Source organism: Pipistrellus hanaki (assembly GCF_964339955.1).
Source record: "Pipistrellus hanaki genome assembly, chromosome: 16".
Classification (NCBI taxonomy): Eukaryota; Metazoa; Chordata; class Mammalia; order Chiroptera; family Vespertilionidae; genus Pipistrellus; species Pipistrellus hanaki.
This window is the reverse complement of record NC_140518.1, coordinates 10555839-10583448: the sequence shown is the minus strand read 5'-3', so window position 1 is coordinate 10583448 and position 27610 is coordinate 10555839. Positions and strand designations below refer to the sequence as shown.

Sequence of the window (27610 nt, the reverse complement as noted above, 5' to 3'; positions counted from 1 at the left end):
GCCAGCCCACTGGCTCAGCCTGGAGAAGTCAGATTCAGAAGCCACCACTCGGTAATAGAAGGGTTAGGAAAATAAAAGAAACAAAATCTCTGACTTTTTTTTGCAGATGGTATTAATTTATATAGAAAATCCACGAGATAATGCAGGCATGGTGTTGAGGTATTAAGAGAAATCAGCAAGGTTGCCGAATAAAGAGTAACATCCCAATACAAATAACACCCCAATTCAACAGCAATTCTATTGTATAATGGAGCAATAATTTACTTGAAATTATAATACCTTTTTTAAAAGAAATCATCCACCATAAAATTAAAGTTGTACAGAATCCAGGAGGAGAAAAAAAAAAACTTAGGAAAGACATTCAAAGATATTTGTGAAGAAAACTATAGGCCACAAAAAATATCAGCTCAAAAAAAAAAATGTCGGCTCAAAAAGGAATAAATTGAGAGATAGAGAGACGTCATGAAGACAATTTCCCCATGTTAATTTATCGAGTTAATGCAACTCTACTAAATATTCCAAGAGGATTTTTCAGAGAGCAGTGTAAACTGATTCTAAAATTCATATGGCAGAACAAAGGACCAGGAAGAGATTAGACAACTGTGGAAAAGAGTAAGTCCCCAACAGATACCCAGGCTCATCTGAAAGCGATAGTAATTAAAACAATGTGGTATTGGTGCCGGGCTAGACAAAGAGATCGATAGAATAGAGTGCCCAGAAACAGTTCCAAGTGTATGTGGGAATTTGATTTATGATGGCAGTGGCATTGCAATTCAGTGAAAGAGAATAAACTATTCGATAAAAAAAAGTGTGACATTTGGCTTTTCATATGAAAAATCACACCATCCATAAAGATTAATTCCAGATGGATTAAAGACCTAAAAGTGAAAAGTAAGACTTTAAAATAATTAGGAGACCATGTAGGAGATCTCACAGTAAGAAAAGATTTCTTAGACAAGAAACACAAATGACTGATCAATTCAACTACATTACAAAATAAAAAGCTTTCTGCTATGAAAATGACATTATAAACAAACTTAAAAGACAGCAACAGCCTAGGTGGCAACGTTCGCAGCACATAAAACAGGTAAAGGTTAGTATCCAGGACAGAAAGACTTCCTACCCATCAATAAAAGAAGCACAGACCTTTTGAGTGCCACCCCAGTGGCATTCTTTCCTCTTCCTAATAAACCCTAGCTGATTCAGGAATCGGGGGTCCAGGCTTTGCGGAAGGCTGGACCTGCCCCAGCCCCATCAGGTGGAGAGTGATTGTTCTAAATAACATGATAAAAAAAAAAAAAATTAACATGAGAGCCTGGCCGGCATGTCTTAGTGGTTGAGCACCTACCTAGGAACCTAGGAGGGTTGCTGCTTCAATCCTGGTCAGGGCACATGCCCAGGTTGTGGGCTTGATCCCCAGTAGGGGGCGTGCAGGAGGCAGCTGATCAATGATTCTCATCATTGATGTTTCTCTCTTCCTCTCTGAAATCTACAAATATATATATATATATATAAATGACATGAGAATTTCGTTTCTCTGATCAATTGGTTTTGGTGTGGACACGTATGCAATTCTGTCCACCACAACTGGAAGAGGGATCTCCTGCAGGGCCTCTGGGAAAGAGACAGTGAGGAAGCATTCGCTTTCTCCTGACTCTAGACAGTATTGTCCTGTGAGACCCTGAGAACTGAGGCTGCCATCTTGGGCCATGAAGAGGCCAATCCAAGAGCCGCGCCCATACGTGAGGTGGTATGTTAGAAAGATGGAACCCACCTGGTTCTGGGGGTCACAGCTGAGCCTCTGAGTGAACTAGGACTTCTTGTGATGCGAGATCATAAAATTCCTTTTTGGTTCAAATCACATCTAGTTGGGCTTCCTGTAACTTGTAGCAAAAGCTGCAATTAGATAGCCCTCCATTTGCCCGAGGAAACCCAGATGGCCAATGAGCGTGATGAGATGTTTGACTTCACAGACAGGAAATGCAGATTCAAATGAGACGCCACACACACACACACACACACACACACACACACACACACAAATGAGATACCATGTACGCCCATCAGATTGGCAAAAATAAAGTCTAACAAGCAGATGTTGGCAAGGACATAATCAGACAAGGCGTCTTGATGTGCAAAGGCTGGTGGTGAGAGCATCCGTTGGTTGGGTCGCTGTAGAGAGCAGTGTGCAGTCAGGTTGAAAGTGTGCCTGCCCCGTGACCTGGCTCTTCTGCTCCCAGGTATATACTCTCCATCTGGCTCAGACAAGTGCAAGGCCTACTGATAACAGCAAAACATAGAAACAACCCAAATCCTCGTCAGCAGAAGTGACAAATAAGTTGTAGCGTACTCACATGATGAAATAATAAACAGAAGTTGAAATGAAGGAACTAAAGCCACACGTATCCGCATGGCTCCATTGTGAAAAGCATGTCAAGTGGGGGCAGGGTTGGGGGGAGGGGAACATGAGTAGGCAAGGAGACATGGTCTTTAAAGCCACATGAAGGGTTGCCTGGTCCTTGAGGGTTGATTATCAGCAGAGTTTAAATTTGGATTCTAGTCATGTGGACTGTAAAGCAGTGATGAGAGTAAAGGAATGCATAATGAGAGTGCTCTGGGATTGAAGTTTTTTAATAGGCAGAAATTTTCATAAATGTTAGGCATACTTTAGATACCAGGTAAGAAATACTAAGTTTTCCCTGAAGAGACCATCTAGTAGAAGTATTCACACATGTAATCCAGTCATTATTGACTTCCTAGGTCTGACAGAATAGCTGACAAGAAGTCACCAGACCCCCAAGAGTTTCTACACTCTCGTGTTATAGCCTACCGAAGTGTGGATGTATGGGGAGGGGAAGAAACTCACGGTGGAATCTATGATTCCATCTGTGGGGAGAGGAGATGACCCTCTGTGGGGAGAGGTATGCGGTGATGATCAGATGCGGGGAAAACAAACGCCATTTTCACCCTTTATCCCAGTGAACCTCAGGTGCTCTTGAGGAAGCTCTGCTCTGAATTGCACTATGACCTCCTGGTGGGACCCGTGGCTCAGTTCTCCTCACTTTTTGTTTCTCTTTAATATGCAAATGTGAGGCTGAGATCCTTTTATTATGACTATTGACATCAGAGAGGAAGACAGAGAAGCATCAACGATGAGAGAGGATCATTGATTGGCTGCCTCCTGCACGCCCTGCCCAGGGGATCAAACCACGATTGAACTGTGAACTCCTGGTTCATAGGTCCATGGTCAACCACTGAGATCTTGAACGTGTTTGCATATGCTAACGTAACTTAAAAATGAATGTAAGTAGCATTTTCGGAATTATTTCTATTGAAATAAATTACTTAAAAAATAAAAAGGACATGATACACACTGTGTGATGTTTGTTATATACATTTTTAACAATACAGAAAACAGCCAAGACCGGTTTGGCTCAATGGATAGAGCGTCGGCTTGGGGACTGAAGGGTCCCGGGTTCGATTCCGGTCAAGGGCATGTACCTTGGTTGCGGGCATATCCCCCGTAGGGGGTGTGCAAGAGGCAGCTGATCGATAACTCTCTCTCATCGATGTTTCTAACTCTCTATCTCTCTCTTTCTTCCTCTCTGTACAAAATCAATAAAATATATTTAAAAAAAAACAATACAGAAAACATTATGCTGCTTTATAGATATTTAAACGTGTAGGGGAAACATAAAATTAAGAAGGACTTAAGACGGAAGTAGACTTAAAGAAGGAAGAAGACTCTGACACATGCTACAACATGGAGGAACCCTGAAGCCATTATGCTAAGTGAAATAGCCAGACGCAGCAGGACAGATACTGTACGATTCCACTTCTATGGGATACCTAGAGTAGTCGAATTCATAGGGACAGGAAGTAGAATGGTGACTGCCAGGGGCTGGGAGGTGGGGACATGGGGAGTTCGTGTTTAATGGGTACAGAGTTCCCATTCGGAAGATGAAACATTTCTGGAGGTGGATGGCGGTGGTAAGGACATATAAATGCACTTAATACCACTGAACTGTGCACTTTGAGTGGTGAAAGTAGCAAGTGTTATGTATATTTTGTAAGTAGTGATAGTAATTTTGAAAGTATGGTTCTAACGCATGCATTCCCACTTTGTGGGAGTGGGCCAGACAGGCAGTGGCACTAGGAAGGGTGGAGGGGGGGCTTCTGTTCCAACTCTCCTGTGCTGGCTCTTTGATATGACAGGACCTGAAGTAAAAATGACACATCGCTAAATTTGCAAATTCGGTTCATGATGTGATTCTCTGAACCTTTCTTATTTTTAAAAAACTGCCCCAGTCGGTTTGGCTCAGTGGATAGAGTGTCGGCCTGCAGAACAGAGGGTCCCAGGTTCGATTCCAGTCAAGGGCACATGACTAGGTTGCAGGCTCAATCCCCAGTAGGGGGGTGTGCAGGAGGCAGCCAATCAATGATTCTCTGTCATCATTGATGTTTCTCTCTCTTGCTCTCTCTTTCTCTCTGAAATCAATAAATATATATATATATATATATATATATATATATATATATATTTAAAAAGCTTTGCAAACTTAGAATTAAAAAAAAAAAGTATAAACAACTTTTTTAAAAAAAAGAGTTCTGTGAAGAAAAACTGCCCTCACCTGGCAGGATTTGTCCCCGCATCCCTCACCCCCAAAACCACGGGAAGTGCCAGTGGTTGCGTGTGGGAGACCTGAGAGCTGGCGTGATGGAGGCTACACCTGTGCCAGGCACCACACCGGCCTCGCAGAGCCTGGCACAGCCGGTCAGGAGAGGAGCTGGCAGGAGCAGCTCTCTCCCCTGACCCCCGGCAGGTGAGGAACAGGCTGGTGGAGGAAGGGACTCTGAAGGCCAGTGTGGGACCCAGAGAGCAGACGGAAAAATAGAAACCATCATCAAAACTCAGGAATGTGTATTATTAGCAGTTGGAGCAGACAGCAGAAAGAATTCTTCGAATCTGCTGATGACAAATTATATTGCCCAATCTTTCCGGTTGTCTTTTTTCTCTGACCTCCTTGCATTTCTCTGGAGCTCCACAGCTATAGCTGTCTGGGTTGCAAAATACATATTTACAGGCCCTCCAAACCCAGCTAAATATAGGCTTTCTTTTGAAGCAACTGATGATTTGAAGAAATCTTTCCTCTGTCCCACCCCTTCCCTGCCCCCAACACACACACACACACACACACACACACACACACACACACTCCTCCTTCTTGGTCTCCTTCCTAGATCTCCAAGATGCGTCTAAGCTTTCCCAGTGGCACTAGAGTGAAGTGTGGAGGGTGAGTGAAAGAAGGGGGGCAGGACAGAGGGGCACAGAGAGCCAGGCAGTCTCCCAGCTGTGGGATAACCCCAAAGAACCCCTCTCCCTGCTGGGGTAATAGGGGAGGATTTGGGGGGGGCGGGGAGGAGAACGGGACTAAGGAACCTAGAAGCAGGAATGAAAAACCCTTTGGAAGGAGAGAAGAGAGAGAGGTCACCTTTTCTCCAAAAGATGATTCCAAAGGATTTGGAGGCGCTGCAGGCAGGGGGTGCTGACATTGCAGAACTTCCTGTCAAAGAAGGAAGCAAGAGGCCCATGTCTGCCCAGGAAGACATATGGAGAGAGGCAAACCCTGTCCATTTTCAGCCATACTGCCCCATCCATGAGCATATGTACAGACACACTCATCCGTGTGCAGAGACACGTGCCATCAATGACAGTCAACCCCAAGCTCCTGCTTCGTGTCAGGAGCTGTTTTAAATGCTGTCTGCATTTCAAACCTATGTAACCCCCTCACCCTATGAGGCCAGGGTATTATCTCAACGTGATGGTGCGGAATTTGAAGTCCCTTAACTGGGAAGTGGCAGGTTGGGGGTGGGGGGTGGGTTTCTAATGAAGATCTGGCTTCAGAGCCAGATGCTCTGCTCTGCCCCTCTCTGAGCGGGGGAGACCCAGGATCCAGATCTCAGGAAACACACTCAGACATCCCAACGAAGCATTTTGAGGAAATAGAGGCTTTGAGAGTAGAAAGGATTCGTTCAAGGTCACTGAGCAAATGGGCAGAGGAGCTAGGACTCAAGTCAGATGTCCGAACCCTAGCCTGGACTCTTTCCTTGAAAACTGGCTAAGTCGCTAAAACCGGTTTGGCTCAGTGGATAGAGCATCAGCCTTCGGACTGAAGGGTCCCAGGTTTGATTCCGATCAAGGGCGTGTACCTGGGTTGCGGGCACATCCCCAATAGGAGGTGTGCAAGAGGCAGCTGATCGATGATTCTCTCTCATCAATGTTTTTAACTCTCTATCCCTCTCCTTCCCTCTCTGTAAAAAATCAATGAAATGTATTTTTTTAAAAAAAACTGGCTAAGTCACTTTTCTCTCCACATCTCAGCCTTCCTCATTCCCCTTGGGGCAGGGTCGGCCAAGCGCCATTAAAGCCCTCCAACACTGACATCCTGGATGTGAGCTCGGGATATCAAGCACGTACACACACACATAATACCTTTACGGCCTTCTCTGAGCAGCCCCAGTCCCTTGCAGAGGAGAACAGATAAAGAGAGTGATTGGGGCAGGAACCACCGGCTCCACAGAAAAGGGCCGAAGGCCAGCCTCTGATCAGATCATCGTGGCCGGAAACACGGCTTTCAGAGGCTGAGTCTCAAGGCCCCAGGGCAGGGCAGGGAAGCCAGCCTTGGCACCCAGCTGGGGCCTGAGCCCAGGGCGCTAAGGGTTTGCTGCTTATCACAAATCAGATCTCTGCCTGCATCATCACCAGCCTTCACAGTTACACCTGGTGTTTAAAACCAGCAGGCCTCCAGGAACAGGTCTGAGAATCCTTATCATCACCTTCCCCGCACACCCAATATTCTGGGTTCCAGCCACTTTCCCCTCCTTTGTCCTCGCAGAGCACAGAGAGGCTGAGTGACTTGCCCAAGGTCACACAGCCAGTACGTGGTGGAGCCAGGATTTGAACTCTAACAGCTTAGCTCCTGGGTCAACTAGAGCAGTGGTCGGCAAACTCCTATTAGTCAACAGAGCCAAATATCAACAGGACAACGATTGAAATTCCTTTGGAGAGCCACATTTTTTCAACTTAAACTTCTTCTAACGCCACTTCTTCAAATCAGGCCATGGTATTTTGTGGAAGAGCCACACTCAAGGGGCCAAAGAGCCGCACGTGGCTCACGAGCCGCAGTTTGCCGACCACGGAACTAGGGGACCCATTCCACCCTCTTTTCCAGGGCAAAGCTAAGGAGTGAGCTTTTATTCAAAGACCACCAGGCAACCTGGCCATCAAGGCCCCCTCCACAAAGGACAATGGGAAAAGAAAGAGTTTAGATTACCCTAGAGTTCTGAACAGGACACAGGGGAATAAACATCAGATTTAAACGCTCCAATTTGGATAGCAACCCTCCCTAAAGTCACAGTCCTCCTCATCCTCAGGCACACATCCACACATCCTCAGTGGGGAGATGTGGCCTGAAAAGCCCTGCTCCAGGCCGGCGGGGAGGGGACGGAGACACATCGCCCAGGCCAGCAGGCTGGGTGCCTGGCTTCAGGGAAGGAAGGAGTGATGGGAAAGCACTTATTGCTCAATAAAAGCTTCTCGGGGAATTCTGGCTGGGGTGTCACGGAGCGAACCAGGAGCCCATGAAATAATAATCCCACTCATTAGCCTCTGTCATCCAAGCTCTGGGCTGGCTCCACCCTCCCGCATCCCTGAGCCCTTAAAGGGATTTCACTTTGGAAAGTCTCCGGACATGGGGGGACCCAAGCATCCCAAGAATTCTGGTTCACCCCAAGGTGCCGCTGAAGACGGTGTTGGGGTCCCAGGGTCCCCGGGCCTGAACGCTGGTCCTCGGCTCCTCCTCCCGCCCTTAGGAGCCGTCTTCCCCACCTGGCCGGGAGCGTGGGCACAAACGCCTTGGGCTGGGACCAGCTAAGATGACTCACCCACGGGTGTGGGAGATTCTGGGCAGAACACCCTGGGACCTTCGACCTCCTCCAATTCACAGTTTCTGAGGGCACTGCCCAAACCCCAACCCCGGCCAGGTGAGATTTCTATCTGGCTCACTTCCACAATGGGGTTGGGGGCTGGGGGGGGGGCTTTGCCAAACCCCAGACCTGAGCTTTGAAACCCAAGTCCCAGAGCTTGTTCCCGGAAGCAGTTTTTTAAGGCAGATTAGGAGGGAAGGGGAGATTGGGGTCCTCACTCTGCCCTAAGCCATGCCAAAGCGTAACCCTGGGGAGGGGGAGGTTTCCAGACCAGCTGGGCAAAGCAGAGGCAGGTGGCATTGGGAAGCCTGAGGTCTGGGTTCATTTCCGGCTCCAGCTGGGAACCCAAATCTTTCTTCTCACTTAGGCCAAGGCTCGCCAGCCTCATGATCCCAATCCTGTGGTTCCTGGCCCCTCCCTGTCCCAATATCCAGGGTTCCCAGGCGGCTTCCCACCCCCCCCCCCCCGCCCCCAATGCTCTCTTACACGTGCTAACCGGTTTCCATCCCACAAAACCTTTACACACACACACACACACACACACACACACACACACACACACACCTACAGGGCAGGGGCGGAAAGGTTCCCTTTGACAGCCCTTCCAGGCAAGGGGGAGGGGAGACTGGGAGATTGGGAAGAAGAGGAAGAGGATGGAAGGGAAGAGGGCGGGGGAGGAGGCCGCAGGAAGGCCTGAGATGCAGGAAGCAGCTGGGAGTGGGGGGAGGCTTTGTGCCTGAGTTGTTCTCTGGGTCCTAGGGTCCACAGTGTTCATCATTTTCTGGGATCTGGGGAGTGAAGCAGTGCATCTGGACCTGTCACGGTTAGAGGGTGGCCCTCCTCTCCCAGGCCCTGGAAGCGGGAGAGGAGTAGAGGGCAAACCCAGGCCCCTTGTTTGCAAGGGGGGATGTAGGGGGGGAGAGGAGGAGGGTGGTGATGTGAGGGAGCATCAAAACATCTTTCTGGGTTGCTAAGAGAGGATGCCGTAGGTCACTGCCACCCTTCGGCCTTCCTCCCGCACACATTTGCACACGGTGGCCAGGATCGTTTTAGAGCAGAGAGACCCAAAGCTGGTGAAGCGTTGGCGAAGGCCTCCAGAATGGTTCCTTCAAAACGGCTTCCTTTTTGAGAAGTTAAGATGACCCAGCCGGGGCACAAAGACAGGGACCTGCTCCCACCCTTCCAGCCTGGGTGCAGAGCCGGCCAGGGTCAGGACGACCGCTTCAGATTTCCCCAGGGACCAGGCCCGCTTGGGGGAGGGCCATTTTCTTCCTCCAGCCCCCTCCCTCCTCCCCACAAGGCCAGCAACTCGGGGCCAAGGTTTCACACCCAGAGGGCAGGTCCCAAGGACGGTTCCGTGGGAGCTTGTTAAAAATGCAGATTCCCGGGGCAGGCTGCTGAGCTTCTACTTCACCAAGTTTGGGGAGGCCCCCCCCCCCCCATATCTGAAATTTTTAAACATTTAAAATCCCAGAGCGACCTTGATGGCCTTGAATGGTGCCAGGGAGCTCCAAGACCTTCAAGGAAACATTCCTTGGCCCCTCCCCACGGATCTCTCTTCACTTTGGGGTGGAAAGGGGCGGCCCTGAGACCACTGTGGTTGGGTTGCCTCCCCTCAGTATATAGTGGGGGTGCGGTTATGTGGGCTGTGTGATAAGCCGCAGCCCGAGGTGGGGATGGGAGCGTGTAAGAGGACCGGCCGGGGCCTGGGGTCAACGGAAGGCTGCCGGCGGCGTGAGGCCGGCGTGGGAGCGGGAGGGGGCACATGGGAGCGGAGGGGAAGGGGAGGGCTCACGGGCGCCGGCCCCGGAAATCCGATCCCTCTAGGACCCAGAGGTGCCAGTTCCCCAGCGGCGGCGGCGGCGGCGGCGGCGAGAAGGGCAGCCGCTCGGTCTCCGGCAGCCGCCGCTCGGGCTGAGCCAGAGAAAGACGGAGGATCGGGGCGCGGGGGGGAGGGAGGGAGGGAGGGTGGTGCGGCGGCGGAGCGGCCCGGGCCGGCCGAGCAGCCATGGGCACCGGGGTGCCGGGCCCCCCGAGAGCCAAGGTCCCCGGCCGGAGCGGGGGACGCCCGGGCTGCCAGCCGCGCTGACACCGCCTCGGACGATGTGAGCCGGCGCCTCCGCCGCTGCTTCGCGGGCAGGGCGTGCGGTCCCACTGGCCCCGCCGCCGCCGCCGCCGCTTTTCGAATCTGGTTGGGGGCGACCGGACCAGGCCGCTGGAGCTTGGGAAGCGGGGCTGGCTGTCTTGGGCAGCTTGATTGGTGGAGACGACCCACACGGGGGCTCGGAGATCCCCCCTCCTTTTTTTTTTTTTTTAAGCGGCCTTAACTGTCTTTGGCAGCTTGGTTTTGGGGGGAGCCTATAAAAAAAGGCCTTTGGGGGGGGGTTCTTTTTTGGGGGGGAGGGGGCGGTGGTTCCGACTTGGCCCGCCGCCTGTTGGAGGGGGGGAGCGGGGAGCGGGGGCATGCGAGCCCGGCTCCCCCCATCATGATGAAGACGGAGCCGCGGGGGCCCGGGGGGCCCCTCCGGAGCGCCTCCCCGCACCGCAGCGCCTACGAGGCGGGCATCCAGGCGCTGAAGCCGCCCGACGCGCCGGGGCCCGACGAAGCGGCCAGCAAGGCGGCCCACCACAAGAAATATGGCTCCAACGTCCACCGCATCAAGAGTATGTTCCTGCAGATGGGCACCCCCGCGGCGGGGCCGCCGGGAGGCGAGGCGGCCGGCGCCGCGGGCCCCGCCGCCGCCGCCGAGGCCCCGCGGGCGCCCGAGCGCGGCGGCGGGTGCGGCGGCGTGCGCCTGTCGCTGCCCCGGGCCGGCAGCCTGAACGAGAACGTGGACCACAGCGCCCTGCTCAAGCTGGGCACCAGCGTGTCCGAGCGCGTGAGCCGCTTCGACTCCAAGCCCGCGGCCTCGGCGCAGCCCGCGGCGCCGCCGCCGCAGCCGCCGTCCCGGCTGCAGGAGACGCGGAAGCTGTTCGAGCGCAGCGGCGCGGCGGCCGCGGGCGGCGACCGGGAGGCGGCGGCGCGGCGGCTGCTGCGGCAGGAGCGCGCCGGCCTGCAGGACCGGAAGCTGGACGTGGTGGTGCGCTTCAACGGCAGCACCGAGGCCCTGGACAAGCTGGACGCCGACGCCGTGTCGCCCACCGTCAGCCAGCTCAGCGCCGTCTTCGAGAAGGCCGACGCCAGGACCGGCCCCCACCGCGGCGGGCCCGGCCTCCCCAGGGCCACGGCCGCCGGGGCGCCCCCGCTCAGCTCCAAGCTGGTCAGCAAGCGGTCCCGCGTGTTCCAGCCGCCGCCGCCGCCGCCGCCGCCCGCCCCGTCGGGGGATGCCGCCGCCGCCGAGAAGGAGCGCGGCCCCGGAGGCCAGCAGCCCCCGCAGCACCGAGGGGCCCCCGCCCGGCCGCCCCCCAAGCCCCGGGAGGTGCGCAAGATCAAGCCGGTGGAGGTGGAGGAGAGCGGGGAGTCGGAGGCCGAGGCGGCGGCGCCGGGGGAGGTGATCCAAGCGGAGGTGACCGTCCACGCGGCCCTGGAGAATGGCAGCACCCCGGCCCCCGCAGCCAGCCCCCCTGAACCGCAAGAGCCGAAGGCCCCGGGGGCCCCCGAGGAAGAGGCGGCCGCCGCCGTGGGGGCGCCCGAGAAAGGGGTGGGCAATGGCCGGGCCCCAGACGCGGCCCCGGAGGAGGCGGATGAGTCCAAGAAGGAGGACTTCTCCGAGGCGGACTTGGTGGACGTGAGCGCCTACAGCGGGCTGGGGGAGGACTCCGGGGGCAGCGCCCTGGAGGAGGACGATGAAGACGACGACGAGGAGGAGGATGGGGAGCCCCCCTATGAGCCCGAATCGGGGTGCATGGAGATCCCGGGGCTGTCGGAGGAAGAGGACCCGGTTCCGAGCAGGAAGATCCATTTCAGCACGGCGCCCATCCAAGTGAGTGACCCCCCTCCCCGCCCCGCCCGCGCCGCCCCTGCCACGTGCACGCCGTCGCCCCCACTTCGCCTGCCCGTGGAGTTTGGCAGGCTGTCAGCCCCCGCCACTCAGCCCCCTTCCCAGAAGTTACCCCCTGAGGGGGCTCGGGGGAGCCCCAGCTGATTGTCAGAAGAGGGAGGGTTTTCAGGCCCCAGACTGGGGCGGCCTGCCTGGACCTGCCCTCAGGTTCTGTTCTGTCTGCTGCCCCGCCCAGCGCTCACGCTGCACCCCTCCCAGTCCCGTCCCCCCCATGGGTCCTGGGGCACCTGCTTTCCCTTTCATTCCCAGCCATTCTTCCTCCAGAGGCCAAGGCTTGGTGGTGGGAAGGGGTGTGTGTGTGTGTGTGTGTGTGTGTGTCCACAGGAGAGCCTCCCCGTATTGGTCCTTACGCAGCTCTGGGCGGGAGAGGGTCAGGGGAGCTTGGAAAACCCCCTGGACTCCTCTCACGTAGGAGCTGTTTAGGATGTGGGAGGGAGGAGCCGGGAACTTCCCAACATTAAGGACCATAGCCCTAACAACACCTTGCATGTAGCCCCCATCCCAGCTTTGCAGAAGTGAAAGAGGGAAGCAGTTCTTTGAGGGTGAGCCGGGCTTGGGTCATGTGACTGGGGGTGGGGGAAGGCCAGGGCTGGGGCCCTCTTTCTTGGGGTCTGGGTGGGCCAGGGGGAAGTGTTGGATTCCACAGGGAATAGGTTCTCCGTGTGGCCCTTGAGGGGGTTGGGCCTTCAGCTGGCCAGGGAGGAGGGGGTGGGGCTGGGAACCCCCCAGGGGCCTGGCCGCAGCCTGCATGCCTTTGCTCTTCAAGGCCCTGGCAGGCCCTAAATGCTCTTGGCTATGTTCTCTGGGTGCCCTGAAAGAGGGATGAGAACTGCCCCTTTGGGGTGGGGGGAGGTCTCAGTTTGTCCCCTCTCATCCACACCACCCCTCTTGGTGGTTCTTTGTAGACTGTGCCAGTGCCTGAGCTCCTCAGAGCAGTGCTGGGTGGGGGAGGGGGGCAGCTCCTGGGGAGACAGAAGAACCTCAGGCCTCCTCCCCCCCTGTCCTACCCCCCCTTTTGACTGGCACATTCAGCCTAGATGGCCCTTTCTCACTCCCCCTGGTTCAGCGGCCAGGTCCCCTGCATGGGGTGCCAGGTTCCCGGACTGTTCTTGGCCTGGACCCTGCCTCTCCCCTTCTTAGTCAAACCCTCATCTGTTTGCTTGCCGTTTCCATGACGACTTGTGGGCACGGAAGCTGGCCCAGCTTCCTCTCACTTTGCAGAGTATCTTAACCTCTGTCCCTCTCATCAAGGGGCCTGACAGGTGCTATTCCCCCAGCCAGCCCCTTCCCCAGCTACGACCTGAAAGTCCGTTCTCGGCCCTCTTTCCCTCTGAAGCCATAGATCCTGGAGGGAGCTGAGGATTGTGGTGATCCTTGGGATGCTGAGGAAGGGTGGGGGGCACTGAGGAAGTCAGGAAACCCCCTTACCACCACCACCAGTTCTCTGAGCCGCCTGATCCCCTCAGAGGTGGAGTTTGATCTTTTAGACCTGGGCCTCTGACTGTCTATATTTGACACCTTACCCTGGTTTTGGGGTAAAAAATAGCGCATGATTTGGAGCAGTGCTCCCCGACTCCCTGGTGGCTGCCGCTGCCTGAGAGTGGGAGCCAGTGGCGTGTGGTCCTGCCTTCTTGTGTCTGACCTTTGCCCTTGCTGGGGATCTCCTCCTCCCCACCCTGGGCGGCAGTCCCCATCTTTTCCCTCTCCCTGCCCCCACTCTGCACGGATACTAAGTCCAGGGCCCGTGTCCCGCTGATGACCCAGTTATTGCCTTTGTGGAGGCTTCTGCTGAGGACAGATTGCCACCTGGGCCCAGGGCGCTCTGATAGGCTGGTCACATCATGGTGGGCAAAGTGAGGGGTGGTCTGGGACCTCTGAGCCTGAGGCCCGAGTCTCCTGCAGGATTGAATAGACGGAGAGAAGAAGATGAGGGCAGAACCCAGGACAGGCTGTGAGGGTGTTTTGGAGGTCACTGTGTGTGTGTGTGTGTGTGTGTGTGTGTGTACGTGTGTGTACGCACACACACAGTGAGACTGCATGGGGGAGGGGTTAGTGACCCAGGCCACCACAAAGACGGTGATGAAGGGACCCTGACTCAGATGCAAAAGTGGGCCAAACCCACTTTGCCGGGTCTCGGCTCACACCAGCTCCTGTCCGAGGGCCTGGGTCACGTGTGCAATGAGGACACAGTCACAGGCGGCCCACCCCCCAGAGCCCAGCTGGCACAGTCTCACCCTGCCCTCACGCTGGCGTCTGGACCAGGTGCGGACTGGGTCCTCCTCCCTCTAGGGGCTCGGAGGCTGCCGGCCAGATGTCATGAGGGCAGGCCCCCTGCCTGCTGCCCAGTGGCTGATGGCCCTCAGGCCTGAGCTTGCGTTTCTCTGATGCTGAGAAACTGATTCCCCACCCTGGGAGTGAGCCTCTGGGGTTGGGGGGATGGACCCAGGGGCCCAGCTAAAGCTGGGACCCCAGGGTGCAGCTGCCTGCCCCGTGCTCCTGGGACACTGTACTGGAGGAGGTTCTTGGGGAAGGAGCGCCCCACACCACTCCTCAGGCCCCGTCATCTGACAGCTGCTCCCACCCCTTCTCGCCCCCACTCAGCTCCAAGTGGTGCCAACCTGTCGTGCAGGCAGTGCAGCGGGAACAAGTCATGGCACCCCAAATGGTGCTATTACCCTCCCACGGAGGCTCCCCTGCCTGGGCCCCGGATCAGGCACTCCCACACAGCCCCTGCCCCATCTTCTGTTCTTTGGGGGGTCGGGCTGGGGAGCCCCTTTGTGCTGAGAGACTTGGGAAAGGAAGACAGCAGAGGGGCACAGGGACAAGGCAGAGCTGAGCTGGCCTTGGGGCCGCCGTGAAGGCTGGGTTTGCTTGTCTCCCGAAGGCCTGCCTCCGAGAGCGGTGGTCCCGGAGGACTGAGGCCCGCAGGCAAGGCCATGGGGGTTCTCTCTGCTCCTGCCGTCTGAGGGCACCTCAGGTGGAGGGCCTGTCCTTCCCGCGTGAGGGTGAAGGTGGTCCTTCCTGCCTCCATCCCCTCCCCTGACCTCAACCTCAGGTTCAGGTCAGCCCTGTCCTCTCCATCTCTGTGTCTCCTGCTCCCCTCCCCCTCCCTGCCTCTCACACCGCTCCCTCCTCTCTCCCCATCTGGCATCCTCCAGCATCTCCATTCTCCCTCCCCTCCTCCTCTTTCCCTCTCCTGCTCACTCAGCCTGTTCCTTCTGCTCCCCTGCCCTCAGCGTCCATGTCTGTGTCTGCCCTCACCTCGGCCCAGCTCTTACTTGCTACTTGGCCCTGTCTGTTGGTCGTTCTCTGTCCTGGGGACCTGGGCTCCTGAGTCTTGGCAGTTTCTCCAGCACGGCCCTTCCTTTCCTTCTGCTGGGGGCCATGCTTACACTGCTGGCTTGCAAAAGAGAATAATGGAGTGGGCTGGGCAAGGCTGTGGCCCTTTCTCTCCCATGAACTCCAGAACTAGAAGGGCCTTCACTCTAGGCTGGGGTTATCACGGGCTGGGGGAGACCGGAACCTGTCTAGGGGGTGGAGGAGGCCTCTGGTGGGAGGGGAGCATCGGCGGGTGGCACAGCCTGCCCTCTGGGCCTCCCCACGCCAGTCCTGCCCTTGCCCTCTGACAAGTGTCCCCTCCCAGGTGTTCAGCACCTACTCCAATGAGGACTACGACCGTCGCAACGAGGACGTGGACCCCATGGCGGCCTCCGCGGAGTATGAGCTGGAGAAGCGGGTGGAGAGGTTGGAGCTATTCCCTGTGGAGCTGGAGAAGGGTGAGAGCCGGGGCCGGGCCATGTGGGCCTCCTCTCTGGTGCCAGCTTCTGCCCGGGGCCCCTGCAGGCAACCCACAGCCACCTGGACTCCAGTCTAGCCCCAGGCTCCCACCACCAGCTTGGTGTGCTCCTTCAGTTCCCTGCTCCCGAGGGCACCGTGTGGGCCAGTCATACCCCCTTATGCGCTGTGATAGGTGCTGGGAGATCTGGGGGGGCTGAAATGACAGCATTTACGGGAGACCTGGCCAGACGTGGGATGGGGGTTCCCTGAGGAAGTGATGTTGAGTTGAGCTCTGAGGAGGAGTTCAGGGGAGTTTGGGGGAAGAGAGAAGGCGGGCTTGGCTGGATTTGGGCAGCGAGGGGAAGAAGGTGTGCAAGCACGGCCTCGGAGACAAAAGAACACTGTCTTTCTCCTAAGATAGACTGTGTGGGAAAGATGTTCTACAAAGGCCTCCCCGGGCCGATAGAGCATCAGCCTGCGGACCTAAGGGTCCCGGGTTTGATTCCAGTCAAGGGCACATGCCTCCTTCCCGGCCCAGGTGCATGCCAGAGGCAACCAATTGACGTGTTTCTCTCACATCGATATTTCCCCTGTCTTTTCCTCTCTTTTCCACTCTCTCTAAAAATTGGTGGAAAATACCCTCAGGTGAGAATTAAAGAAAGAAAGACCACTGCAGGCTGTGTTGTGGGGAGAAGGATCCTAGGTCTGGTGTGGAGAAGATGGTGGCCGTGCGGGAGGGAAGTGGGTGACCGAGAGGTCCTGGGAGGCAGATTGGCGGGGTCTGGTGGTGGTTTGGCTTGGGCAAAGGCTGTGAGGGGAGGGAGGAATCCGGGTGACTCCCAGGCCCTGTGAGGGAGTGGCAGGCAGGAAGAGCCAGTTTGTGGGGGAAGACCATGACTTTGGATGGCAGAGGCCCATGGGAGGGGGGGTGCAGCTGGGATTGAAGAGCAGGAAGTCCTTGAAGCTGTGAGTATGGATGAGATTCTTAAAGAGGGAGCCCATTGCCACCACCCCGACTCCATCCGCATCCCTCCACAGGCCCGCATGTGGCCTCCGGCCCCCCACACGGGTCACCCTCAGCAGGCCCTGCTGCCCATTCATTCCTTGGGTGGACAGAGGGCAGGGAGCGACCCAAGAGCGCCCTGATTGACTTGGCAAAGACAGGGTACACAGACCTGCATCCCTTCCCAGTGTGGGACATCCTAAGCAAGGAGGGGGACCAGGCCCCAGAGTGAGGGCTGGGGATGGGGCGCATCTCTCACGTTGTCCCCTGCAAACCCTGAGCTAGACCTCCTTGTTCGCCCTTCTCCATGGCCCCCCACCGTCTCACTGCCCTCTGCTCCGCAGACTCCGAGGGCTTGGGCATCAGCATCATCGGCATGGGGGCCGGGGCGGACATGGGCCTGGAGAAGCTGGGCATCTTCGTGAAGACGGTGACTGAGGGCGGAGCAGCCCACCGGGACGGCAGGTACCGTTCTCCCTCCCCTCGTCTGCGGGGCGGCCACCCAGCCGGGATGGCTCAGATGGTGGCGGAGCAGGTCTGTGCCAGGTGCTGGCCGAGGCCTGGGCCACAGAATGAATTTGCATTCTGGGGGGAGGGGAGAGGCTGAAGATGAGGGCTGGTTTAGGGTGTCTCAGTGTGTGTGGGGCCACGGTAGGGAGAGCAGGAGCATGGAGACTGTGTGCCTGCTGGAGATATTTGAGTATTCCCTCCTTCATTCCTCAAATATCTAATTCCTGACTCTGTCCTGGGGCTGGTGCCAGGCCCCGGGGAGTCAGCGATGAGATACTTGCCCTTAGGAAGCACGTGGTGTGGTGTGTGGTGAGGTGTGGTGTGGTGAGGTGTGGTGTGTGGTGAGGGGAGGCAGACATTCAAGTGGACACAGAAAATGGTGAAATGGAGGAAAAATACAGGGCGCCAGGAAGGCATAAAAAGGAAGGCTTGACCTCCCCCACAAGGGTGGCTACCACTGTAAGTTTCCTCTGGTGCCGGCAGCTCCCTACAGCTGCCCAAGTGTAGCTGGTGCACCCTCTTTGGGGAAGCAGTTTGGCAATATTCACCAGAGCCTAAGGAAGCGATCCTAAATGCAGAGAAGGCTTTCTGCATAATGATGCCCATCACAGTATTTATAGGAAAATAAAAAATAATGTCTGTACAGCAACAGCACGCATAGAGTATGGTGCTTCCCTCCTGATGAGGTATTTTGTTTACAATGAGCAACGTGGGGATATGTCCAGTGACAAAATGTGGGATGCAAATTGTAAATAAAATCTGATCGTTAGCCCTTAAAAAAAAGGGGCGGGGAGGGGACTTGACCTCTCTGGGTATCAGGGAAGACTTCTTGGAGGAAGTGGCATTGCAGCTGAGAACTGAAGGATGAGCAGACGTTGACTAGGCTAAAAGGGAGTATTGGGTGCGGGAGGTTCCAGGCCGGGGACCAAACGCAGGCGGTTGTGGCTGGAACCTAGAGCATAGAGGGACCCGGTATGTGGGTGGCTAAAGATGGTGCATGTGTGCCTGCAGAGGAACCTGCTCCTTGCATGTGTCATGTGTGCTTGTGTTTTGGTATCTGAGCTAGAGGGGGCATCTCTGGGTCAGAAGGTTCTGGAAGGACCTCCTGGAGCCCTGGGAAGCCCAGTGACCCTTCTGTGGTCAGCTCCTCTGTATGTGTCTTGCACTGGGAAGTGGGAAGGGCTCAGGGCACGCCAGGGCTGTAAGTTGAAGGTTGACGTCAAGGGTGCCTTGTGGTGGTACCGCCATCGCAGACCCCTCTCACGTGAGAGAGGTGAGTGGGTAGCCCTGTGAGGGCTAATGACTTGGGGTCATGGTGCTAGAGGTGGGGTTGCCTCCACCACAGGCCTCTGTCCACTGCAACACAGGTGGCATGGGGAGGGGGTCAGAGAAGAGGAAGATGGATAGTCCCGGCTCTTTCACTTACCTTCTCACTGGGACTTTCCAGAACCTCCCTGGGGTCACCTGGTTGGCAGTTAGGGGGGTGTGTTTGCACATGAGAGAGTGTGTCCACAGGCTCGTGCCCACATGTGAGGCGTGTGCATGTGAAGTGTTTACAATAGGCCACGTCCTCCTTTCCCACACAGGAGCCCTGTGCGAAGGCCTGGGGCTCGAGGGAGGTCCCCCCATTCCATCCCTCTCAGCAGGCCGTGCTGGGCCAGCCCCATCGCTCCCCTTGTGTGGAGAACACGTGTCAGCTGCACAGCTGGACGGCTCGGGCGGGGGGAGGGGGGGCGGGTGCCAGTATCAGGGTGAGAGGCCCCTGAGGAGCAGAGTGTGGACATGCGTGCGTGAGGCAGGTCGCAGGCATTAGGAAGGTCATCTTCAGACCAGGTCTGTGCAGACTCGTACGTGTAAGAGGGCGTGGGCCTGGCCAGCGTGCGCGGCGGTTCTGATCTCTGTTGGATGTCACACTGCTCTGTCGGTGCGATTGTCATGGGAAGGGAGTTTGCTGCTGCTCCTGACGCCTGTGTGCGCTTGGCTTGCTCAGGTCTCACTGCCCACTCACAGGCGGGTCTGGCTGGTCCTGATCCCCAGGCCTCCTGCATTTTATGCGGGTAGACAAAGGACCAGGTCCCTGCGGGCACTGAGCCTTGAGTTCGGATGGGAAGGGGCCACCCTCCCCCAGCTCCACGGATCCCCTCCTGGTGCCTAACCGGTGTCCGCTCCCCTAGGATCCAGGTGAACGACCTCCTGGTGGAGGTGGACGGAACCAGCCTGGTGGGAGTGACCCAGAGCTTCGCAGCCTCCGTGCTCCGGAACACCAAGGGCCGCGTGCGGTGAGGGCCGGGAGGGGGGTCGCTGGGGACGGAGCAGGCAGGAGGCTCGGCCTCTATCCGGCCACGCTGCCCGTTTGCCCACACACAGTTACGGTTCTGCGTGACCCAACTTACAGAGGAGGTCCCCCTGCGTCCCTGCCGAAGGAACTGCTCTGCCCGTACCATCCCACCCTGAGCCCGGGCCCGCCGCTGGCCACTCGGGCTTCAGGGCCCACTGGGCACCACACCTCCAGACTGGCCTCTCGGGCTCGCTCTTCCCCCGCCTGGCACTCCTTCATTGAAAAACAGGATGTACAGTGAGAATGCCATGCAGATTGGAAGCACTTTTCTCCCCGAACCTGCCAGTTAAGGGGGTTGTTCTAGAAGCTCCCCGTGTCCCTCGCTGGCAAAGCATTCAGGGATCACTCCCTGCCCCCTCCAAGAGGGGCACTGCCCCCAGGAAAGGGTGGTGGAGAGAAACAGGATGTGGGTGGCCACGGGGAGGAGGGGCTGGTGCCTGGAAGTCCCACTGTTTCCTCTCCATCCTAATCTCCGGTCACCATCATCCCGCCCCTTCCTGAAGCTCAGGGCCTTGGAGCCCAGACAAGACAGCCCTCCTCAGCCCCTGCCCTGCCAGGTGCTTCCGATTCGCCATCCCGCCTCGTTTCCTCCCACGTGGTGGGGTCAGAGGCTCTGCACTGGCGGCTCCTGAACTCCCGTCCCCTGCAGCCCAGAGTGAAGATTGGCTGGCATCACCCCTCCCCCCGAACTGGCCAGTGGGCCTTTGCCTCTCCCGGGAGGGAAACTCAATAAGGGCCCCCAGCTCCCCCATTCATTATTAACATTCTGCAGCCTCTGGACGCAGCCCTCTCATTTCACCTCCCCTGGGAGGGCCTGGGTGTGGAGAGAGGAGCACCAGCGGGGAGGATGGTGACGTTAGCCCCGCTGAGGACAGAGGCTAAAGGAGTGACACTGGTGTCCCTGCAGGTTTATGATTGGCCGGGAGCGGCCCGGTGAGCAGAGCGAGGTGGCTCAGCTAATTCAGCAGACCCTGGAGCAGGAGCGATGGCAGCGAGAGATGATGGAGCAGAGATACGCCCAGTATGGGGAGGATGATGAGGAGGTAAGGACTCCTGGCCTGGCTGCCGGCAGCACTGCCCTCTGGTGGCTGGATGGAGCTTTACAGACATCCTCTGCCTTCGCGCTTTCCCAGGCCTTGTAAGAAGCCCAGAGCACCCTTCCCTGCCCTAGGGGAGCCCCCAGTCTGGGGGAGGTGATGCACACCCTTTCCTCCAGGAACTCTGATGGAGGAGTCACACCCTCTTTCTCCAGAGAGGCTTCCTACAAGGCCCTACAAGGAAAATTGAGTTCTTCAAAGAGCCCCCTCTGAGGGGACAGCATAGCCCCTAACCCCAGGGGACACAATCTCTCTTGTGGGGGAATCACCCATGCCTTCAGGGGAAGACACAAATCATGCTGCCCCTGGTCTGGCCCCAGTCTGATGGGGGAACATGAACCAACCCCCCTAAGTGGCTCCCAGTTTGACATGGGCAGACTGTTGCCAGGCTAAGCCCTACTGTCAGGCCTGAGGGAGGCTGGGATGGGCAGGGTGCATGGCCTCCTCTCTCCTTCGCAGACCGGGGAGTACGCCACCGACGAGGATGAGGAGCTGAGCCCCACGTTCCCAGGTGGCGAGATGGCCATCGAGGTGTTCGAGTTGGCAGAGAACGAGGATGCCTTGTCCCCTGTGGACATGGAGCCCGAGAAGCTGGTGCACAAGTTCAAGGAGGTGGGAAGAGGGGGTCCTGGGGTGGGGAGGGTAAGGGGGGCCAGCATCCCACCTGCAGCTCTGCCAACCCCTCGGGAACTGAGCACCTGCCCCTGTCCCCTGCAGCTCCAGATCAAGCATGCTGTGACGGAGGCAGAGATCCAGCAGCTGAAGAGGAAGGTGAGGGGCGTGTGTGGAAGGGGGAGGAACAGGGTTGGAGGGCTAGGGGGGTGCTCTCACACCTGCACACTTACACATGCTTACCATCCTCTACCCACAACATGAATAGGGCAAGCTGTCCTTAGGCAAGAGAGGGCAGTGTAAAGAACTTGAGCTCTGGACCCATCTGCCCACCATTCACTTGCTGCTCAGTGCCTCAGTCTTCTCATCCATAAAATGGGGTAATAATAGTGCCAACACCGTAGGATCCTTGTGAGATGAAGTGAGATAATCCATGGAAAGTCCTTAACACAGTGTCTGACCCATCATAGGTGCTCAGTCCATGTCTTCTGTCCACGCTGTCCCACATGAGTCCTCTACATCCAGGGCCAGTGACAGATGCTACTGCCCAGAGCTACTCACAGGCACAGGCCAGTCTGGACCCCAGGCACATAGTACCCACGGAGCATTCGCTCTGTGCACACGGAGATGCTGGGCTTACGCTTCACATGTCCATCGCCCTGGATACGTAGACTTCCTCTGCATTGCGCTGATCCAGGAGGAGCGTCACAGGACACATGGCTTCTCACGAGGCGCTGATGCTGACACTCCCAGACGGTGACGCACACATGACATACACAGTCATGTATGCACCGCACACAGACACCCACACAAGCATGGTGGGTGCTAACTCGCAGGCACGGAGATGCACAGGCTTCAGATGAAAAACCTGTATTGGGCCCCTGCTGGGCCAGGACATTGGGAATTCTAACTCCTGTGGGGCTTTCAGTGTAGTGGGGAGAAGGAGGGGTACACAGCCATGTGGACAGGGTACACCGAGGTACACGTGTGGGTTTACACCCGCTGTGCATGGAGAAAGGAGAGTGTGAAGCTGAGCCTGGGGGAGGGGGAGGTGACTGAGGCAGAGGGAAGGCTCGGAGGCCGGCTTTGGAGGGGGCCGGGGGCTGGAGCAGCTGTCCCTGTGGGAGACGTAGGAGCGGAGCTGGCTGCCAGGTGGGCGGAGCAGTGTCCTGGCTTCCCCGAAGGACTCCAGCCTTGGCCCTGTGGCCAGATGGGGGCCTGAGGAGAAAGATCGCTGCCTGTGAAGTGGGAGGACACGAGGGTAGGTGGGCAGGACTCAGAGGCCAGTAAACGTAGGAGGCAGGTGCAGGTCAGGGCTGCCCAGCGTGTGGCGGAGGGTGCGGAAGGGAAGGCTGTGATGGAGCTGCACTTCTGAGGGCAGATGGCAGGCCAGGTTCCTGGGTGGGTGCAGGGCATTAAGGAGCAGCGAAAGTCAAAGGTCTATTCATGCTTTCAATCAATGAGCATCTGCTGGCTGCCTCACCAGCACTATTCCAGTCCCTGTGACGGGCAGGAGCAGGTTTGGTCCTTGCCCTTGGGCAGCTCTGAGTCTGCGCACCAGTGACTGTATCATTACAGACCGCCATGGGCTTTGTAGGAGAGGACGGGTTACTGAGCTCCGAGAGCAGCAGGCCCTGTGGGAGTGGGGGTGGGGGCGGTGCTGTTGGAGGTGCTCCAGGAGACCTCTCTGGGGAAGTGACACTGAGCCGAGAACCCAGGGGTGAGCCTCGTGGGAGATGATGAGGCAAGCGGGCGGGGAGATGGGGACACTCCAGGCAGAGATAACAGCACGGGCAAACGCTGTGCCAGGAGGGAGCCTGGCAAGCCTGAGGACCTCCAGGAAGCCTGTGTGGCGGGGGCAGAGAGAGCAAGTGGCATTTGCAGCCAACAAGGTTGGAGGGGCCAGCAGGGGCTTGAGGCTGAGCACTGGGTGACAGTAGAGAGGATGGCACCTGTGAACAGAGGCGGCTGGACAGGAAGAGGAGTTCCTTTGGGGGGTCGGAGTGGGGGGCTGGTGCCTGTGAGGAGTTGGAAGTGATGTTGGGCTGGAGCTCAGGACTCAGGGCTCTGAGTGCATACATGGGGTGTGGGCGGTGAGAGAGAGAACAGGGGCCCCAAGCCTGAGTCGTTGGGGCCGGGAGGTCTGCACGGGAGTAGCCTGCGAGCTGGGAGAGGGGCCAGGATTGTCCACGCAGCCACAGCAGCAGGACTGGTCAGTAGGCCAGAGGGGACAGAGGGTCGTGGTGACCTTTCCCTGCTCCGCTCTCCTTCTACCACCTCACTGTAGCCCTTGTGAGTGTGGCAAGGCAGCGTCACTCCCATTGTACAGACCAGAAGACTGAGACTCAAGACAGAAGTTGCCTTGCCCCAAGTCACAGAGCTAATGAGTGACTAACCCAGGGCGCCTGCCTTTGGGGAGCAGGAGTGTGGTGCATTGTCAGGGACCCCAGCTGGGAGCGCTGAGACCCAGGTCCCACCTCTTCCTTCTCCGGTTTCCGGTCTCAGGTTCAGCCAAGTAAGAGTCCGTGGTCAGGAGGCAGTGGGCTCCATATCTGCAGATCATCCAGAGGTTCTGGCCCAGTGAAAGTTAGGGGTGCTCCTGGGCTCCCTTGGGCCCCATCAACCCAGGGCCACCCCTCTCTCAGCTGCAGAGCCTGGAGCAGGAGAAGGGGCGGTGGCAGGTGGAGAAGGCCCAGCTGGAGCAGAGCGTGGAGGAGAACAAGGAGCGCATGGAGAAGCTGGAGGGCTACTGGGGCGAGGCCCAGAGTCTGTGCCAAGCCGTGGACGAGCACCTGCGGGAAACCCAGGCCCAGTACCAGGCCCTGGAGCGCAAGTACAGCAAGGCCAAGCGCCTCATCAAGGACTACCAGCAGAAGTATGTGCCGGGGCTTGGGGGGCACTCAGGGGCCTTGGTCACTGTCCTTCCCCATCCCCAGCTGAGGAGGGCGGGGAGGAGCATAGGAGTTGGAGAGCCCGTGGTGGGGGTGCCTGGGCCCGGAACGAGGACCAGACCCCAGAGGCTTTGGGGATGCCTCGGCCTCCCTGACCTGACAGGGAAAGGGCAGAGCTGCCCGGCGGAGCTGAGGGCAGGATTGAGAGTCCTGACACTTCCTGATGGAAGCCGGGCCACACACCCTCACCCACCGTCTGTCCCTGCTGACCACCAGGGAGATCGAGTTCCTGAAGAAGGAGACGGCACAGCGCCGGGTTCTGGAGGAGTCGGAGCTGGCGAGGAAGGAGGAGATGGACAAGCTCCTGGACAAGGTGGGCCCAGAGTGCCCAGGGGCAGGGCCTGGGGGAGCTGACAGCAGGGAAGCCCCATCTGGCGCCCACTCTGGGTCTCAGTCGTGCTGCTGGCTGAGAGCTCAGGGCCAGGTCCCCACCAGTGGACACAAGGAGTGGGGCCCAGGCCTGACCCCCCTCCCCTTTGTTTTCCAGATCTCAGAACTGGAAGGAAACCTGCAAACACTGAGGAATTCCAATTCTACTTAGCGGGACTCTTTCCTTGACCAGACAATAATTAACCCTGCCCATTGTCCTCCCTCCCGTCCTCACCATTTCACCCCACCCCCTACCAGCCTGGGGACAGGTGCCCCGACTCCCCCACCCCTCTGCCCCACCTCCCCCAGCTTCAGGGACCAGTTGTGGTGGCCCCGGGCAGACAGGTGGCTGGCAGGATGGCCTCCGCACTTCATGGGGCTGAGACAGAGGCCGAGGGCTGCTGAGGGCTGGCCTGGGTGGTGGATGCACGCGAGGATCTGCAGACCAAACTGCCAGACTTTACACCCTCCAGCCTTTGTCTCTGGACTGGAATGGGGCTGGGGACTCCCCCAGCATTTCACCACCTGGAGGCTGCGCCCTGCCCACGGGGCTCCTTGACTTGAGATTCTACCTTCCCGCCCTTCCCCTCCCCCATCACTGTGCTGTCTCTGTTTCATTCTGATCCTCCTTCTGGAAGGGGTTGCCTCCACACCGCCTCCCATCCCTGTCTCCTCTCCCAGGAGGGATGGAGTCCACCCCAGCGCCTGGAGGCTGGGCCTGGCCCTGGCCCTGCACTGATTTCTCACGTACCCTTCAGGAAAAGGGGAGTAGGAGTAGGGAAAGGGGGGCAGAAGCCCTCAGTTTCTCCGTGTGCCTCCCCCCTGCCCTTCCCTGGTGCCAAATAGCCATAACCTCCTCCTGGAACTGTTCTGTGGCCTCTCTGGGGGCGTTTCCTGTCCAGCCCTGGGAATTCTAGGGAAGAGAGGGAATCCGCTTAGGGGCCGGCTGCAGAGGCCTGGTCTCAGGCAAGAGAAAGCTTTCTCACTGAGAGCCAGGCCTGCCCTGCCCAGGGCCACACATGGAAGCCTTGTACTAACACCAGAGATTCAGCCTCGCCCGCCCACGCCCACTCCCACACCCTTCCAAGGTTTTGACTGGAGGGCAACCTTTTACTAACCTTTTTGGAGACCAGGGCTGCCCTGCTGACAGCCTGCTTTCTAAGTGAAACCGACTCGTTTCCTCACTTTAACCCCAAATTGGGGCTTGGACCAAGGGAGGTGAGGACCCCCTCAGGTCCCCCTCCCCTTTCAGAATCCATCTCTCATTCTGCCCCTCCCCCATGCCCCTGCCCCAGCCTGGGTTTTTGGCTTCTCCTCGTCCCTTATAAATAGACCATGCCATCTATCAGTATTTCCTCCCCCTCCCCTTCCTGTCTCCAGACGTTTTCCTACCCCTGAAAGAGCTGGCTGTCTCAGTGCCCCGCCCACGCACTTCACCTATGCCCTCGCAGATGGAGGGGGCGGGGCCAGGCAGGTGGGGCCGTAGGCGCTTCCGGTTTCTCTGGCCGGCGCCCCCATCCCGCCCTCTGCAGGACTGCGTCTCTGTATATAATATATATATATGTATGTATTGTTTCCGGTTTTGTACGGACCATGCCCTCTGTCAGGTCGTCCCCATAAACGCAGCCCCCAGAGCCTCGCTGCCTGGTTTCTTGATTCATGGGAGGGTGCTGGAGGGAGGACAGGGATGCCAGTCTGTGCCCAGCGGTCTCCTCCCACCACCAGTGCTCCTCTGTCCCTGAGTCTCTTTCTGAGGAAAGCCCAGGTTCTCAGACACCCCCTCTCTGCTACCATTGCCCCCATCAGTACCCATGCTTTCTTACCCATTCCAACTGGGCAACGCTGGGGTTTCTAGAGAGTTCCTTAGGTGCTTCCCGTTCCGTTTTACAAGGCCGCTGATGGGATTCCGGGATGGGGTAGATCTGGTAAGATGAACCCCAAGTCCCCCTGATGGGGATACCCAGCCCCTCCTCTCACAGGCACCCTGAAGAAGCTGAGGTTCCCGGCGGTGGCAGCTGGGGGCGGTGGTGACATGTCAGAGCAGTGTTGTCCCCAGGGTCCTCTGGGAGCCCCCTGCTCTGTGCCAGTGGGGCTGGTGGCTAACTCACCAGCTCTAACATGATGGGCCTGGGAGCCCACGCGCCAGGGTTCCAGGGGCCAACCTTGCTGAAGTCCCAAAGCGGTGAGGGCAGCGGGGAGAGGACCAAGATGTGTGGCTGTTTCCAGGAGCAGCCCCTCCCTGCTCGGGGTGCTGTGTGTGTGTGTGTGTGTGAAAACTAATGCACAAGGCACTTGTGTTCAGCAGCCTGACCCCCCAAGGAGATTCTCATATTTCCCTTTGCCCTAAGAAGTGGAAGTCCCAACATCAAGGCCCTTCAAGGTCACCTTGGTAGGCCTGTAACAATGCCTACTCCTGAAGCACCTTGCGGATGGCTGTCACACAAGTCTCACTCATGTCAAGCCAAATTCTGGCTTCCCGTAGCTTGCTTTCTCAAACACCCTGGTTCTACACCTCAGGGCCACGCAGGACCCATCCAGTCCCGCCCCCACCTGAGGTCACCTGGAAACCTGGGGGTGATGACCGTGCCTCTCAGGGCAGCTCCAAGTGGATCGTTCTTGGAACACCTCTGGCAAGATATCTGAGTGGCTGAATCCCAGGTCAAACCACAAGGTCACTGGCCCCAGAGCTAGAGGTCACTGAGGCCCTGCTCTGACACAGCAAGAAGTGAAACGGCTGGACCTCCCTGCGTGGGGAGATATGCGGGTTGAGGGCTTCTGCTGTTGGACTGGGGTGGAGCATCCAGGGAGGGATCCTGCCGCTCACCTGTCCTGGGTCGTAGGGGAGGGGCCTGCACATGGTATGTTCCCAAAGGTGGGCCAAGTACCCCCCCCCCCCCCCGCCATGTCTAAGCCTAAGGGGAGTGTGGCTGCGGTGCTGTGTGTGTGTGGCTTTGCTGAGAGTTTGT

At 57.6% G+C, this 27610-nt stretch overlaps 1 protein-coding gene across 1 annotated transcript; it reads left to right on the top strand.

The window, feature by feature from the left end:
* Nucleotides 1-10378: 10378 nt before the first annotated feature.
* On the top strand, nucleotides 10379-26278 carry PPP1R9B (protein phosphatase 1 regulatory subunit 9B). The gene is made up of 10 exons (XM_084863441.1): nucleotides 10379-11909; nucleotides 15631-15763; nucleotides 17112-17232; nucleotides 19452-19556; nucleotides 20523-20658; nucleotides 21172-21324; nucleotides 21430-21483; nucleotides 23970-24199; nucleotides 24492-24588; nucleotides 24763-26278. Exons 1-10 carry the CDS (start codon nucleotides 10473-10475, stop codon nucleotides 24814-24816), a joined length of 2520 nt encoding a protein of 839 aa, XP_084719567.1. The 5' UTR covers nucleotides 10379-10472; the 3' UTR covers nucleotides 24817-26278.
* Nucleotides 26279-27610: the final 1332 nt, after the last annotated feature.

Excerpts from the sequence above, each read along its gene's own strand:
- PPP1R9B (XM_084863441.1), top strand. The coding sequence starts at position 10,473 with ATGATGAAGACGGAGCCGCGGGGGCCCGGGGGGCCCCTCCGGAGCGCC. Across the intron at positions 17,233-19,451 it reads GCAGCCCACCGGGACGGCAG|GATCCAGGTGAACGACCTCC; the intron begins GTACCGTTCTCC and ends CCGCTCCCCTAG. Across the intron at positions 20,659-21,171 it reads ATGGGGAGGATGATGAGGAG|ACCGGGGAGTACGCCACCGA; the intron begins GTAAGGACTCCT and ends TCTCCTTCGCAG.